Source organism: Penicillium daleae (assembly GCF_028827525.1).
Source record: "Penicillium daleae strain IBT 16125 chromosome Unknown utg000009l_segment0_segment0, whole genome shotgun sequence".
Taxonomy (NCBI): Eukaryota; Fungi; Ascomycota; class Eurotiomycetes; order Eurotiales; family Aspergillaceae; genus Penicillium; species Penicillium daleae.
The window spans coordinates 3,036,831-3,052,380 of NW_026623157.1; the positions used below are offsets into that span (position 1 = coordinate 3,036,831).

Here is a 15,550-nt window from a genome sequence, read left to right on the forward strand (position 1 = left end):
GGATATATGGATATATCCTCTGGGAACTAAGTTCCGGAAAGGAAAAAATAGCTAGGCGTAAGGCCGTTAAAAAAGTTCAAGGCGGGGTATGTCACAAGAAAAGAGAAAGGAAAATGGTGTCAAGCTGGGACACTTGTATCCGAATCCAACGCCGCGCTGGTGTAATCAGAAATAGAAAAATGATGTCATGTGATATGTACGGAAAGCCTGACAGCGGCTGCGCCCGGCGCTGCCGAATGGGCTTCTCCCAAGGGGTTGCCGTCCACCGTGGTGGCGGTTCAAGCTGAAATGCCCACCCATCGGGCAGGAACTGCGTCGTTGTCGTCCCCATCTTCGTAGTCCCCGGACAAGCGATAGGGATTGCTCTTGCGAGGGGGGAGCATAATGCGTGCTCGCGTGGGAATATCCTCGCGGAGCTTGCCACTGCGCCGCATGTTCATCTCGAGAACAACCATGCGAAGGAAGTCGCAGTTCTCGCGGGGTTCACGCTGGCGCGACATCGGCGGTACCTCCGGGTCGAACGTATGGTACTGATCGCGATTTTTGGGTGCAACGACGTGGAAGTGGCTGCGCCGGTTGCCGCGGCCGCGAGAACGGCGATAGGTTTGCATTTGGATAGAGACAGCACAGGTACTGTTCACCTCGGACTTGTCATGAGGGTGATCATGGTAGACGCACATCTCGGCTGGAGAGATAGGGGTAGGGTTCAAGTAACGTCGCAAAGCCGGAGATGGTGGTTCTTGCATAGGGGGTGGACGACGGTCATCGGTCATTTCGGGGGTGATTGTGAACAGTGACCGCGTGAGGAAGTCCTCTGGTTGGACAGAAGGCGTGGTAAAGGTTGAAACCGACTGAGCGGCAAATTTGATGGCTCGGAGGGACGCTGTGAGATTCGACTTGAAAGACGATCTCAAACTAGGGAATGATCGAGAGGATGCAGTACGGTTTGACGGAACTGTATCTTCAATGGTCGGCTCGGGATAACTCTCAAACATCACAATCTCACAGTCATCCATGTCTGACTCAAGTAGAGGATGATCTAGAGCACAGTCTTCTGCGGGTGAATATCGCAACGGCCGCCTCTCAGACGGGCTCTTATGACTGCCGGGTGTCGGCGGTTGAGGTGAGCCAAGAGGAGAGTCCATATCAGGCTCCAAGGATGGCATGGAGTCGCTTGAGACCGAGCGAACGGAGAACGGGCATTCCATCTCAGACTCGGTGGTGGTTGCATACTTTTCGTTCTCTTCCTCCGGCGGGCTCAATAAGATATCCAGAGGTGAGTTGATTGTACCGCCCATCAGATAGTCTTCCTTCGACTTGAGGCCTTCCTGCATCATCCGACTAAACTCTTCCACGTGGTTGCCTCGCGGGAGTTTCCGAGGCCTCCGGGTGGACCACGACCGGCGTGGTACAGGAATCGCCGTTGCGTCCAACATGGAGGCAACTGACAGCGGTAAAAGACGGTCATTTGAAGAGGATGACGAGGAGGATCTGCGAGACGAGACCGGGGGTTTGTATGGGGTACGGGACCGTGCCTCTCGGTGCACCGGGGTACGTGAGCCACGTTTTGGTGGGATTACTACCGGGGTGGTCATAGTCGAGCCAGGGAGGTCGGCATGTTTGGTGAATTGATGGCCTTGTCGGTCCAAGGCTAATGAGGAGGGGTGGTGGTCTTTCAGGCCATAAGGCGGCATGGCTTTCTGGGGCGGTGCTGAGGTAAAGAGAAAGGCTCTCGGGACCATCATCTTAACGGATCATGCCAGTCTGGTAGTTTCCTGTATAGCCTTGGCCGGAGGAGGCACTCTGGTCGAGCGTCTGGACGAGATACATGGGTAGGAGAAATGACGATCGGGGTGTCTCCCGGGACTGATGTCGGGAGATATACCAGTATGGGTGAACTGGTGTTTAGCGGACGGAATGTGTGTGTGGGTGAGAGATTGTGTCGGCAGGAGGGATGTAGACGGTAGGATTGGTACTGAAGATCGGTGAGGAAAAGTTCGAAACAGGGACTCGAGGGAGTTCCCAGGTGTAGTCGTAGGGGAAAGAGGAGTTGACGAAGGCAGGAGGGAAAGGGAGGGAAAGATAAGCAAGTGGTGATCTCAGTGAGATGACGGATGATAAGCGGCGTAAGAATGTATTGGGCAGGTACGCGTGTGACGGTAATTATGAGATTGTCTCAGTGGCTGAGATTGTGGGATTGTTCAGTAATTCTGATAATTATGGGGCGGCATTCTTCGATTGGGCGAACAACGACAGGGGCGGGCTCCCGAGTTCCGGTATCAGTACAGTATTGTAATTAATCTTGTCCCGCAATTCACATTATGATTACTTTCGGGACGGGAAAGGGATGGGCCTGCCTTTTTTAGGTTTAGCGCGAGTTTTAAGGTGGTATTCGTGCCGTTCTGGGAGTTTCTTCTGTTTGTCTTCCGTCGGGGTGGAATGTTCGACTGGTGGAGTCATCGAAGCAAAGCCCTGAGATCGGACTAATCCGCTTCTCCTTTTTTGTTTTCCTTTACTCCAGAGTTCATTACGGAGGACACACAAACTGGAGGTTGAAGATGAGGAGGGAGTGTACATTATGAAATGCTCAAGAATAAGATTGGACCCTGGTGGTATTTTCCGTCCGTGACTCGGTCCAGGTCACGTTCGACTCGTGACCTATCACTACGATCTATCTTTTCTGATATCGAATTAAATAAGGCTCCTCGACTGGAAGTTGCAACGCTCTGAAAATTTGTCTACCTTTGCAGTCAGCTGGTTCCCCGATTCTTCTCAGCAATCCTTAATCCACCCGACAAATACTATGACACCAATTATCTGACCAAGACCCCTCCAGTCGCGTGCTGGGATCCGCTCCGACTCCGCCGGGTGGGCCGTTTAAGGTTGGGTTTTAGTGTGGTGCCTGCAGATAGCCATGACCGCCAAGCTCATTCATATTTTCTGCCAAAAGATAATCACCCTGTAACACCAAAGAAAGGGGAAATAAAAGGTAAATAGTCGACATACTAGATCCATGCGATGATTCTTCTTGCTTTGATAATAATCATCGAGTGTGGCCGGACTATCCGAGGGCCAATCGCAAACATCTCGGGAGTCGCCGGCCTTACTGCGATCGCATGAACCAGTCGGGTCGCGGGTGGCTGCAGACGTCTCAAAAAGTCAAGACGAAGAGAGAGACGTGGCCAGTGGAGCTGCCTAAGCGAGCACACTTGCGGTGTATACTACTTGGGAGTATTATTATCCAGCATGTTATTATTTGCTGAGTCTCAAGTCCCCCCTTTTTATTGTTTTCCTATTTGTTTGCTTTTGCCTCTGCTTCTGCGGTAATGTGATTACCTACTTACATACAGCGTTGGGCCTGAAATCCCGAACCCTTCTTGGCCTTCTTGGTTTCTCTCCACCACACATACAAAATACAATATATGCGCGAGCGCCTGGCGGTGAAACTCGATGTGTTGGGGTGATCGTGATCGCTTATTGGGTATCTACCCAGTACAGTGAAGAGAGGTACTCCGTCCTGTATTTCCTTCAGATCCCTCGCCGGGCCATAATATGTTAATTACCCATGATCGACCTTTCCTCTTCCTCTAAACTATATTCCCTCCAAGTTTTCCAGTCTCTAGTTGACTATATTCCATACTCCATGATAGATCTCTCGGGTCCTTCCACAGTGTACTAAGCCATCATGTGATGGCACGTGAGCTCCAGCTTCCAAATCAAATAATGGCTGAGTCAGCGATCACCCTCCGCCCAAAACCGATGCTGAATTGCGGAAGAGGGCAGCCAGACAGAAGCCGGCGATAAACCCCCATCTGCAATCTCCCTGCTGGATCCAATCATCTCCGGTGTATTTTCATCGCTATCGCTCTGCTTTCTTGAGGAATCCCCTGCCATCTCATCATCCAAAACCCCTCCCCGCCTCCCGTGTGGGGTGTCCCGCCGGGTTCTAAATTTCCAACCCACTTGCACTGCTGGCGGAGTGTATAGAACCGCACCAAGAACACCTGGGGGACCCGGATTGCGCCAGGGCCCAGATTCACTGGTTCCCAAGTAACGACCCATTAGCTCGGAGCTCTTCTCGCCGGGGACACTTAACGCCTTCCATAGCTAGTAATCAGCTATTGCGGGTGTGGCCACTTATCTCCGCTTGTTTCCTCCTCCCATTTCTTTCTGGCCGTGGAACCCTGCCTATCTTACTCGACTTTTTCGGGATTTGTACAATGGGCAGACTATGTCCCACGGCCTCTGAAATCTGGACCATTGACCGGTGGACACGAGGCTAAAGACGTGGAGTAATCGTCCGCGGAGAAAGCACCTCCAACCTATTTCGAACCCCACCTATCGCAGGAGTCGACTCCCATGTCTGCAGAGCGAGGCGCGCCCAAAAGGCGCTGTGTGAGTACTGCTTGCATAGCCTGTCGCCGGAGGAAGTCCAAAGTAAGCCAGCCAGCGGTGTTGAGAAGCCTGGATATGAATTGGTCGGACTGATCATCTTCTTAGTGTGATGGCAATCTGCCCAGCTGTGCAGCATGTTCCTCGGTGTATCATACACCATGTGCGTAACCCTTGCTATCAAATTTTATATTGAAAAACATAGTTGACCGTTCTTTAGGTGTTTATGATCCAAACTCCGATCATCGACGTAAAGGAGTATACAAGAAAGATGCTGATACTCTTCGCACTCGACACACGACACTGCAAACTTTGATACAAGCACTATTAAACTATGAAGAAGACGATGCCTTCGATTTGGTCCGCCAGATTCGTTCCTGTGATGATCTGGAAGATGTTGCCAAATCGGTCATTGCTCGAGAGAAAGGACTTCTCGCTGCCGCATCTGCTGACGCCGGCAGAGAGTCAAACGATGAAACTGCTGGGGTTGACCAGTTCGAATCTGAGCTATCCGGTAAAATGAGCGAACTCGTACTTGATGGGACTCGCAAGTTCATTGGCGGCACGTCCAATCTCATTTTCCTTCCGCCGGGCTCGGAGATACAGGAGTCTGAGTCGACCACCGATTCTCCTGCCCTCAATGACTCGCAACCAGTCCGGCGATGGACTCAGGTCACCGAAGATGACTCGCTGATAAGCCATCTCCTGACCATGTACTTTACATGGCACTATCCCTTCTTCACTCTTCTCGCCAAAGACCTGTTCTACCGGGATTATATCCGGGGTGTCTCTAGCCCATACTGCTCCCCACTATTGGTTAACGCCATGCTAGCACTTGGCTGTCATTTCAGCTCATGGAGAGGGGCATTTGCAGACTCGGTGAACCCCAATACGGCGGGGAATCATTTCTTCAAAGAAGCTAAGCGCTTGATCCTGGAAAATGATGAGCACGAGAACGCCAAGCTCTGCACCGTCCAAGCATTTGCCCTCATGTCTGTCCGCGAAGCCGGTTGTGGTCGAGAGGGCAAAGGCTGGGTTTACAGTGGTCTGAGCTTCCGCATGGCCTTCGATCTGGGATTGAATGTCGACGCGAAGAACATGGGGTCCCACAACCTAAGCGAGGAGGAAGTTGATGCACGACGAATCACCTTCTGGGGCTGCCACCTCGTTGACAAGTATGTACTATTGAACCCTCGTTCTCAATACCCCGGTGTCTAACAAATAGCAGGTGCTGGTCAAATTACCTTGGTCGTCAACCACAACTTTCTTCATCTAACACAAATGTTTCCAAATTTGACGTGCTACCCAGAGAAGAAGGCGAGCTTTGGTCTCCCTATACAGATGCCGGCGTGGGTCATGACCACACACAGCCGTCTAGAACGAGGACAGTAGCGTTCCAGATTTCGAAACTGTGTGAAATTAGCAGTGATCTACTGGTCTTCTTCTACCATCCTGCTGAATTAGAGAAAACTCAACAGAAGCACTTGGAGCTGAAGAGATTGAGTGATGTCCATACTCGTCTCGAGGCATGGAAAAAGGAGCTTCCAAAAGAACTGGACCCGAGAGAAGGCCAGTTACCCCAGGTACTTGTCATGCAGTAAGTAAGCCCGCATTGGTGGTGAACGTCATTTGCGGCATTAGCTAACGTTATGGCAGCATGTTCAACCAACTTCTCCTCATCCATCTCTACCGACCTTTCTTAAAATATACCCGCAGCAACACACCTCTTCCATCCCACGTCTCACCGCGCAAAATATGTACCCAGGCTGCCTCGGCCATTTCGAAATTGATGAGAATGTACAAACGAACATACGGATTGAAACAGATTGTCAACATTGTCGTATATATTGCACACACTGCTTGTACCATTCATCTCCTCAATCTCCCAGAGAAGAACGCCCAACGAGATATCATCCACGGTCTACGGAACCTCGAAGAGATGGCTGAGGGTTGGCTATGCGCTCGTCGTACATTACGCATCCTCGACATTTCGGCCAGCAAGTGGCAAGTCGAGCTACCACCAGAGGCAACCACTATCTTTGAGCGAACCCATGTGAAATGGGGCTCGTGGGGATCCTGGGACCAAGTAGCTTCGCCCTCTACATCCGATGATTCCCAGATTACCCACGGCAATTTCCAATCCTCAGTGACCAGCCCGAGCCGATATTCCACCTCCCCAACCAACAATCAGGTTCGACCAATCGCACCTTCAGCCGAGACCATTGCACCCAACCCTCCCATCAACATGGTAGCCCCATCCAGGAACCCGGCTGCCACCATGCCCTCGGCAATGACAGCAATGCCTGCAGCGCGCAGCATCCCAAGCGCCCTAGCTCAGCGCTCAGAGTTCGCACCCCCCGAACCAACATACCTCCGACCTCTTTTCCAGATACCGAATCTCGCCTCCGCCGGATCATCCACCGCGCCTCAAAACCAACCCGGCTGGTACGACGCCTCAGGTCCGCCGATCGCAGCCCAGAATACCACACCGCGCTCGAACTCGACCGTCTCCGGATTCGAGGGCACAGAGCACCTTGTCGAGGAAAGCCAAGACTGGTGGTCGCGCAATGCAATCGGCGTTGAGAACTGGCCCGGGCCCTGGAGCCCTGAGATGTCGGTGCCCACGCCTGCTATGCAGTATGACGGTAATCACGCTTATGCCATGGCAATGGCTCAGCAACCTAGTTCTTCGTCCGTCTCGAGTCGTCAACCACAGGCCACAGTGGAGATGAATAATATCGGGCTCGTAGCGGAGAACGCCACGTCCGGTTATGACGAGCCATGGAAATGATCTATGATCTACGATCACCTTCTTGATATATGTGTTTTTTTATCAATACTGGTTTAAACTTTTTTCCGAGTGCGATGTTCAATGTCTTTTCTTGACTTACTTTTTGTGTTCGCCTTGTATTTCTGTTGATGACTTGATTGTTTTATGATACCAGAAATTGGGAGGCTGTTTTTTTCGTGACTTACATCTCGGGAGTTGGTTTATAGTGTCGCGTTGGTGAGGCTTATATGATATACGTACGGGTACAATTAAGTTGATAAAAGAGAGGCGAAGTAGAATTGAAAATACTCTGAATTTCTAAGAGTCAAGTATCCGTCATGGTTGATCATTAGGGTTGCAACAAAGACATAAACACCAAGGCACAATATGCTAAGGGAATCGAAAAGCTTCTGAGAACCGTATAGCGAGGAAGAGACGACAGAATGCATGTATTGGTATCACTATTAGAGAAATTAGTTTGAGTTCATTGCACTTGGGGCAACTCGATCTTACCAGGAAATAATCAGCGACGGGCTTCTTCGCAGGCATACCCCTAGTATCCTGCGCTGCGGCCTCGAAAACGCGGTATCTCCTCCCAGGACTGACGACCGTATTATCTGCGCCCACAACACCATTACTGCGTCCGTATTCTCCGTTGCTGCGTGCAACAGTGCCACCACTGCTTGTATCTTCGCCCAGCTCCAAGATAGCGGCCACATTACCACAGCGATAGCAGTAGTTCGGTGCAGACCACACCGTAACAATACCTCCGTCGAACATCTCCTTGTATCCTTCCATGACGAGCTGGTGGGCACGCGCTACTAGAGATAGGCCATTGAGGTGATTGAACTGCTTGACGATGTCTCCGCCAAACAGGAACCCGGCACCACGCGGGCTCAAGCCCCATCCCTCGATCTCGTCGGGGTCTGACCAGAGGAGATCGCACATTGCACCTTCATGGGGCACTTCTTGTTTCCGGTCAATCAGCCGAATTTTATCTACTGAGTCGATAAGGGGTGACAAGCCGCCGTGGACACAGAGCACGGCACCGGTACGGCTGGTCGTTGCACTGCCATTACCGTCTCCACTGGCGCCCGTTCCGGGGGCACCGGTGCGAGCGGGTGCGGCCGTTTGGCCTGGCGCGGCGGATATATCGCGTGGCGGTGAGATATTTCGGGAGTCTGTGGATGCGTCTGAGGAGGAGCGCTGTCGCGGGCGGTATGTGCTCATTGTGACTTCTCCGCGCGAATTCAGAACCTCAGTTTCCAGCTCGCCATCGTCAACTGGCATCGTAGACTGTGTCATATTGTTCACGCCCGAGCCGCTCGGCTCCAGTTCAGAGCTAGCGCCGAGGACGATAGCGCCCAGCGCGAGATAGTCGAAGACTTCGCAGCAGTATCGCCAAACATTGGCGCTGCCGTACTTGCGAATACACTCGTCATAGAATCCGTACACCGTAGTAATCTGGCGCGACTCATGGTTTCCTCGAATGAGGGTGATCCGATCGGGATAGCGGACTTTGAGACAGAGAAGCAGGAGGAAGGACTCGAGCGAATAGAATCCGCGATCGACAAAGTCGCCCATAAACAGGTAATTAGTATCCGGGACGTCGCCGCCCACGCGGAATAGTTCCATCAGATCGTGGAACTGGCCATGGATGTCGCCGCAGATGGTGACCGGCGCATCGACGGAGACGACGTTGCCCTCTTCGATTAAGAGCTCGCGCGCTTTGTAACACAGTTCGCGGACCTGAGATTCGGGGATCAGGCGGCAGGCCCGCAGCTGCTCGATCGCCCTGTGGGAGAGAAAGCAGTTAGAGTAGATCTCGCAGGTATGGGAGAGGCAAACGCGTCGTACCGGTCTAGGTCGCTCATCTTGTCGAGTGGGAGGAGGGGAGAGGGAGGAGAGGAAGAGGCGGCAGGGAACGAGGAGGAGAGGTGCAGTGGGTTTGGAGGGGGATCCCCTCGTGGGACACAGAAATCAGATAATCCAGATCAAAATCAATAAGTCTCCCGCGAAAAATGCAAGCTCATTATTGCGCCGTCACAAGCTCGAGAGCAGCGAGGTCGATCGATCGGGTCAAGAAGGCCCGTTTCTGACTCTGCGCGACGGCCAATCACGCGGGAGGCAGATAAGATTAGATGCCCACCAGAGCCTTCGCAACTCTCCTTCTCCGTCGACCGACGCCATCCTCCACCCCGCATCTGCTCTGTCGGCACTGTTGAATCATTGAATTGGAGGGATCTCGTTGAAATCGACCCAATTGATATCCCTGTCGAGCCCTTCGCTCTCCATCCCGCCCCGGGTCAGCCGAACAATCCACAACCCCCCGAGGCCCTCCGATGGCCTGAGCCAAAAAAAGTTGAAGCAGTCGGCCACGCCCACACACCCTCTTGCGCAACCTCAATTCCTTTATACGCGGCGCCCATATTTCACAATGCCGCCCCATCTACATCCCAAGTCTCGGTCAACGAGCACCCTCTTCGCCGGAACCCTCCTCGCATCGCTCGTAGTGGTCGGCATGCCACACCTCTTCCCCTGTCCCGCCCCACGACGTACCTTCGCCGATTCAGAAATGACAATCACAGCCGATGGGCAACAAGTACCACGTATCCGGCGGCGCCGGCGGAAAGATGTCGAGCTGGACTCCGAATCTGCACGCCCAGGCTACCCGACACCAGCGGGCACCGTGGACGAGGAGGTGTCTACATTCTTCCAGATGGAAGAGGAAGCAGAAAAGCTGGCACGCGTCGGCCACGAGTGTCCCGTACCAAAGCCCAAGGGTGTCATTGGGGAATTGCTTGGGTTCCGCAATGCGCGTGGGAGTGAGTCCTCCCAGACACAGGCCAGTGGAACGGCGGATGGTGGCCGGTAGTGTCTTGGGAATCGGCTCTGTGCATTATTTTGTGCGGCTCTACGTCTTGTCATCTTTTGCGTCATACTTCTCTTTTCTTATTTAATGATACCACGGGATTTGGCTGTGAGGCTGGGGGTTTGGATTGGGCTGTTGTGTGCTCGTTGAGATCACTCCCAGATAGATGGGCTTGATGGTGTCGACCTTAAAGCTCAACACACCTACATGTATATGTATAAAATGTATAAACAGAAAATACTTCGAGATTCAATGCCAAAACATTCGATAATGCTACAGATCCACGTCTGTTCAATCGCGACAACAATAGCCGCGTAGCCTGGCCATGGAGCTGTCGGCCCAAAAGTTCAGAGCCGCAATAAGCTTAAATCCGCTTCCCCTCAGGCCACCTTGAACATTTCCCTATCCACCCCCAGCTTGCGTCGCCATGTCTAATCCTTGGATCAAATTTATACACACCGCGCTAACTCACCCAAAGCACACGCCATGGATTGTAGCTTTGCTCATCCTTGGCGATGCAGCTCTCTGCACCCTGGTCATCTGGAAGATCTCCTGTAAGTTCGCGGCGCGCGTACCGCCCAGATCTAACTGAGTTACATCACTAACGTACCACCACAGACACCGAGATTGACTGGTCCACCTATATGCAGCAAGTATCACTCTATATATCCGGTGAAAGAGACTACACTGCGATCAAGGGGTCGACCGGACCTTTGGTCTACCCCGCAGCCCATGTGTACATCTACACGCTGCTCTACGACCTAACCGATGGAGGACGCGATATCCTTCAGGGGCAGATCTTTTTTGCAGGTTTCTACCTGGCCACCTTGATCGTTGTCATCGCTTGCTACAGACAGGTCGACGTTCCCCCTTACCTTTATCCGCTATTGGTTCTGTCCAAGCGACTTCATAGTATCTACATGCTGCGCATGTTCAATGACGGCATTGCGACACTCGCGATGTGGCTGGCGATTTACTTGTGTATGAAGCAGAAATGGACCGCTGGTATTGCGATCTGGTCGTTGGGTGTGGGTGTCAAAATGACATTGGTCTTGCTCGTCCCCGGGATTGCCATTATCACTTTGCTGAGCTTGGGCCTGCTGCAAAGCGTCGTCCTTGGTGCCCTGGCTGTCCTGATTCAGGTGAGTTGCTATGACCTAGCCGGCTTAGATATCTTATCCAGATCAGCGGACCAGACTGGTTACTAACACTACTATACAGATTTTGCTTGCAATTCCTTTCCTTCAGGAAAACCCCGTGGGCTACCTATCTAAAGCCTTTGAACTATCCCGGCAATTCATGTTCAAGTGGACCGTGAATTGGCGATTTGTGGGCGAGGAAACTTTCCTCTCAAAGGAGTTCTCATTGGCTTTGCTAGGTTTGCACGTTTCATTGCTGGCTATCTTCTCTCTTGTATGGGTGAAGCCATCCAGAACCAACGTGGTCCGCTTCCTCCTGGACAGCATCCAGGGCCGCCAACCACCAGTGGCACTCTCAAAATCATTCATCATGACCGTATTGCTGAGCTCGCTAGCCATTGGCTTGCTGTGCGCCAGGTCATTGCATTATCAGTTCTTCTCATATCTGGCATGGGCCACCCCATTCCTCCTGTGGCGGGCAGGTCTCCATCCAATTCTGATTTATACCGTGTGGGCACTGCAGGAGTGGGCTTGGAACGTCTATCCCAGCACCAATGCTAGTTCTGTGGTCGTGGTCTTGTCGCTCGCCCTGCAAGTGTTTGGTGTGTTGGTCAACGGGCTTGGCGAGGTAGGGAATAAGCGCGGTGGACCTGACGAACGCAGGAAGTTGCGCACTCCATAGGAGCCGGGAATGTGGTTCATTTATAATTAGCGAAGTTGTTCATGCATCAGATTCATCAGACGATGGCATCCTGCCAACTCGAGATTCCTCTTCGTCGGAGTCGGAGTCGACGACAGCCACGGGCTGCTTGACGAATTCCTTTGGCCTGTAGGGAGAGTATACTAATTAGCTAGCAATTTATAAGTGCCATGATATCAATTCGATCGTACCAGAAACGAGCTTTCCTCCAGGCCTTCTCATCGCGCACAATGTTGATAATTTCTCCGCCAATTTTGTTATCCCGCTCCTCCTGTGCCTGGGTATCAATGACAACATATGATCCACGCTTAATCCAGAACGTTGACCGGAATCGGGCAGGCAGCTCGACAAGCATTTGAGTCTTGTCGGCTTGTTCAATCAGGTAGATGTTGTTGCCAGTGGCCTTGATTGCTCGAACAATCTGCTGGGTGCTGGATAGCTCGTCTGGTGGGAACATGGTTCCTTCGGCCGTAGCCAGGACCTTTCTGCGAGGAGGAGCCATTCCGTAGAGTGACAATTGAGTGAAGGTGACCAGTCTCGTGGCGTAGCTGGGTTGCCAACTCGTTGATTGTGGGAGAATAATTTTCCTTATCAGCAGGGCAGCCTCCGCATTGCGTTCCGCCGCAGTCAAAACTGCCATGAGCGGTGTGTTGCTGTACGGCCACAGTATGAACACGGAAAAAGAAGTTTGATAACGGCCTACCATAAGGTGTTTTCAATTAGAGAAACTTCAGAAATTGACATATTCACCAAGGAAATACGAGTTAGCTATATGCGAATCTAGAAATCCATGGTACGACGCGTTCAGATGCGATGCGGTGCTGTCAAGGAGAACGCTCTGCTATTACCCTAGTTTTGAGCCTGACGCCACGGTACTCCTTTTCGACAAGTAGTTAGCTGTAGTTTGCTTGAGAACAAGATTGGAAATATTATTAGGAAGACCCTTTGAATTATCTAGAGCCATGAAGTTTCAACATGAGGAATTTTGAATCTTTGATAGGTAGAGTCATCTAGGTCCAACTTTAGCTAATGGCTACTGGTGAAAGAAGAGTGCAAGGTTTTAAGAGAGGGGAAATGATAGGCGAATAAGGGACTGTCGATTGTATCCTTTGTCTTCCATGGTGTATTTCATGAATTGTTTTGTCGCATCTTTGGTTTCAAACATTTCAACCATCTTTCAAGTCTCTATTCCAAGGTTCTGAGGCTTAGGTAGGTAGCTAGAGTCATAAGATGAAAGTCCGGTATCGAGCTATATTGCGAGGTTTTCTTCTGTCCTTTTTTTTCATTTCTTATTTCACATTCTTCACTTATAGCTAAGTCGCGTATACTAAAAATTTGCTATTCGAAGAAGCTTCCTTGATCGGATAGGAAATTCCTACCTGAGAGTGCGGCCCGAACTTCCTAAAAGAGCACAGCCGCTGTCGGGGCCAGATCTTGCTTCCCCGGAAAAATCCCCGAGTTGATTGATAATGCAGGTGAGAGACCGATTTAGATGGGATGCTTAGTTAATTGAACTAGAGACCTCCATCTTCACCCCTCATGTCTATTAATGCACCTTCAGTTGTCTATTTCCTCCACCCAAGTCTCTGCAAGACTCACATCCGGACGGTTTGGGAGGGCTTCTAAGCGAACCGTCTACAAGCATGGCTCCTTCAACACTGGGAGCCTTTATCGATATTGACAGCTCTTCTCAGATCTTGAGTCCGCCCGTCGCAGTGCGCAAGGACGATCGAGCTGTCTCACAGCCTTCGGCCAATTACGAATTAAATGAGATTCACCCACAGACCTCGACAGTGGGTTCGAACCTCGTGAAACCGCCTACGACCAGTCCATCGACTCCCATGCCCACTCTCAGCGTATTGGAAAATCGCCTATCATCTGCACCCGCCAATGATGTCACTGAATTCGCTACAGATCGCACGGCAATGTCGTGGAAGACCAAATGGCGACTATTAAGCTGCTGTCTGATGAGTTTCGGGAATGGTATGAACGACAGCGCCCCCGGTGCGCTGATCCCGTATATTGAGAAGCATTACGGCATCGGATACGCCGTGGTCTCGCTGATCTTCGTGACCAATGCATTGGGCTTCATCTCTGCGGCCCCCGTTACACATGCCATTGAGCACAAGCTGGGCCGGTCCAAAAGCTATGCGTTCGCCATGTCGCTCCTGGTCGTCAGTTATGTGATTATCATCTGTCAGCCGCCATTCCCCGTGGTCGTAGCGTGTTTCTTCTTGCTTGGATCCGGGATTGCTCTGGGGTTGGCTCTCAGTAATGTGTACTGTGCCAATTTGCCGAATTCTACAACAGCGCTGAGCTGTTCCCATGGAGCGTATGGTATTGGGGGCACGGTGGCACCGCTGTTCGCGACGGCGATGGTGTCGAGTGGGATTCGCTGGTCCCTCTTCTATATCGTTTCCTTGGTGATTTCTTTAATCAATCTTGGTTATGCCTGGTGGGCATTCTTGGATTTTGAGAATGATACCCCCGTCGAGCTTGTTCAGCCAACGGCTTCACGTCCGGCGGCTGAGGGTGAGCCCATGACGAGGAAACAGCTGCTTAAAAAAGCCATCCGCAACCGCACAACCCTGCTCGGCGCCCTCTTCATCTTTGCTTACCAAGGTGCCGAGGTGTCCACCTCTGGCTGGGTTGTATCTTTCCTCATTAGCTACCGAAACGGCGACCCCTCGCGTGTCGGATATGTCAGCGCAGGCTTCTGGGCTGGCATTACCGCCGGCCGGTTCCTGTTGGTCCACCCGGCCGCCAAGCTGGGCCACAGGATTGCGGTTGTGATCATGGTGGCCGGCGCCGTGGCTTTCCAATTGATGACCTGGCTGATCCCGAACGTGGTCGGGGAGGCCGTGACGGTCGCGATTCTCGGTCTACTATTAGGCCCCGTGTATCCGAGTTCCATGGCCGTGTTCACGCAGTTGCTGCCGCGAAACATGCACATCTCCAGTCTCAGCTTCATTAGTGCTCTTGGCAGCAGTGGAGGTGCTGTCTCGCCCTTCTTTACCGGAATACTTGCCCAACATGTAGGGACGATGGTGCTGCATCCAATCTGTATTGGGTTGTACGGAGTAATGGCAACCGGTTGGCTTCTGCTGCCGAAGATCTCCAAACGATCCGAGTAAGAAAGGGTTCTGTGGAGATGGGCGGTTGGTGGGGGTTGCTGTACATCGTGTCGCGCGGACCTCCCGATTTGGTCCGACCTCAGATCGTGTGGCTGATTGGAGATCAGATCTTATCAGCGTTGGGCTGGGGATGTACGTGCTGCCTGCATGAGCATCTCGGCCAGTTGGGAGGGCTTGAGCCCTGGTACTTGTCGGCTTGTGTGGCATGTTAGGTGCTCTTGCATATCCCACTGGCAGCGCCAAAGTCTGGGTCATGGGGCAGGGAAAAAGGACGGGTCAGATATGATTTGACTCTCTTCGTTTTCAAACTTCTGCCTGGATCTCTTTCGAATCGTCCACTTAGATAACTCGGCATGGTCTTTCGATTCATCACTCAATACAAGGATTGAGGGGTTGGAACTTGAGGCTGCTGGAGAGTTCAACCACCGGAACGCTGCCATGCTTATCGGTCCATATACAATAGAGGGGATTGGAGGCATTACAAGGTTTCGTCCGATCAAAGCTTGTCTCAATATAGCCACAAATGGCCCAATGGATTGCTAT

At 51.9% G+C, this 15,550-nt stretch overlaps 7 protein-coding genes across 7 annotated transcripts; 4 read left to right on the forward strand and 3 right to left on the reverse strand.

Moving 5' to 3' along the window:
- Positions 1 to 278: 278 nt before the first annotated feature.
- N7458_012248 (uncharacterized protein) lies at positions 279 to 1,745 on the reverse strand (the record flags this gene model as incomplete). The annotated part of the gene is made up of 1 exon (XM_056915630.1): positions 279 to 1,745. The coding sequence occupies one exon, from the start codon at positions 1,743 to 1,745 to the stop codon at positions 279 to 281; it is 1,467 nt and encodes a 488-aa protein (XP_056760384.1).
- A 2,614-nt stretch (positions 1,746 to 4,359) lies between these two features.
- Positions 4,360 to 7,183, forward strand: N7458_012249 (putative C6 transcription factor (NirA); the record flags this gene model as incomplete). The annotated part of the gene is made up of 5 exons (XM_056915631.1): positions 4,360 to 4,437; positions 4,501 to 4,555; positions 4,613 to 5,567; positions 5,621 to 5,989; positions 6,049 to 7,183. 5 exons carry the CDS (start codon positions 4,360 to 4,362, stop codon positions 7,181 to 7,183), a joined length of 2,592 nt encoding a protein of 863 aa, XP_056760385.1.
- Positions 7,184 to 7,620: 437 nt separating this feature from the next.
- On the reverse strand, positions 7,621 to 9,036 carry N7458_012250 (serine/threonine-protein phosphatase; the record flags this gene model as incomplete). The annotated part of the gene is made up of 3 exons (XM_056915632.1): positions 7,621 to 7,623; positions 7,676 to 8,957; positions 9,020 to 9,036. 3 exons carry the CDS (start codon positions 9,034 to 9,036, stop codon positions 7,621 to 7,623), a joined length of 1,302 nt encoding a protein of 433 aa, XP_056760386.1.
- A 563-nt stretch (positions 9,037 to 9,599) lies between these two features.
- Positions 9,600 to 10,037, forward strand: N7458_012251 (uncharacterized protein; the record flags this gene model as incomplete). The annotated part of the gene is made up of 1 exon (XM_056915633.1): positions 9,600 to 10,037. One exon carries the CDS (start codon positions 9,600 to 9,602, stop codon positions 10,035 to 10,037), a length of 438 nt encoding a protein of 145 aa, XP_056760387.1.
- A 424-nt stretch (positions 10,038 to 10,461) lies between these two features.
- On the forward strand, positions 10,462 to 11,855 carry alg3 (dolichyl-P-Man:Man(5)GlcNAc(2)-PP-dolichol alpha-1,3-mannosyltransferase; the record flags this gene model as incomplete). Its single annotated transcript, XM_056915634.1, has 3 exons — positions 10,462 to 10,588; positions 10,653 to 11,176; positions 11,256 to 11,855. The coding sequence occupies 3 exons, from the start codon at positions 10,462 to 10,464 to the stop codon at positions 11,853 to 11,855; spliced, it is 1,251 nt and encodes a 416-aa protein (XP_056760388.1).
- A 39-nt stretch (positions 11,856 to 11,894) lies between these two features.
- Positions 11,895 to 12,375, reverse strand: N7458_012253 (putative eukaryotic translation initiation factor eIF1a-like protein; the record flags this gene model as incomplete). Its single annotated transcript, XM_056915635.1, has 2 exons — positions 11,895 to 12,000; positions 12,065 to 12,375. 2 exons carry the CDS (start codon positions 12,373 to 12,375, stop codon positions 11,895 to 11,897), a joined length of 417 nt encoding a protein of 138 aa, XP_056760389.1.
- Positions 12,376 to 13,516: 1,141 nt separating this feature from the next.
- Positions 13,517 to 15,007, forward strand: N7458_012254 (putative MFS efflux transporter; the record flags this gene model as incomplete). Its single annotated transcript, XM_056915636.1, has 1 exon — positions 13,517 to 15,007. One exon carries the CDS (start codon positions 13,517 to 13,519, stop codon positions 15,005 to 15,007), a length of 1,491 nt encoding a protein of 496 aa, XP_056760390.1.
- Between the last annotated feature and the right edge of the window lie 543 nt (positions 15,008 to 15,550).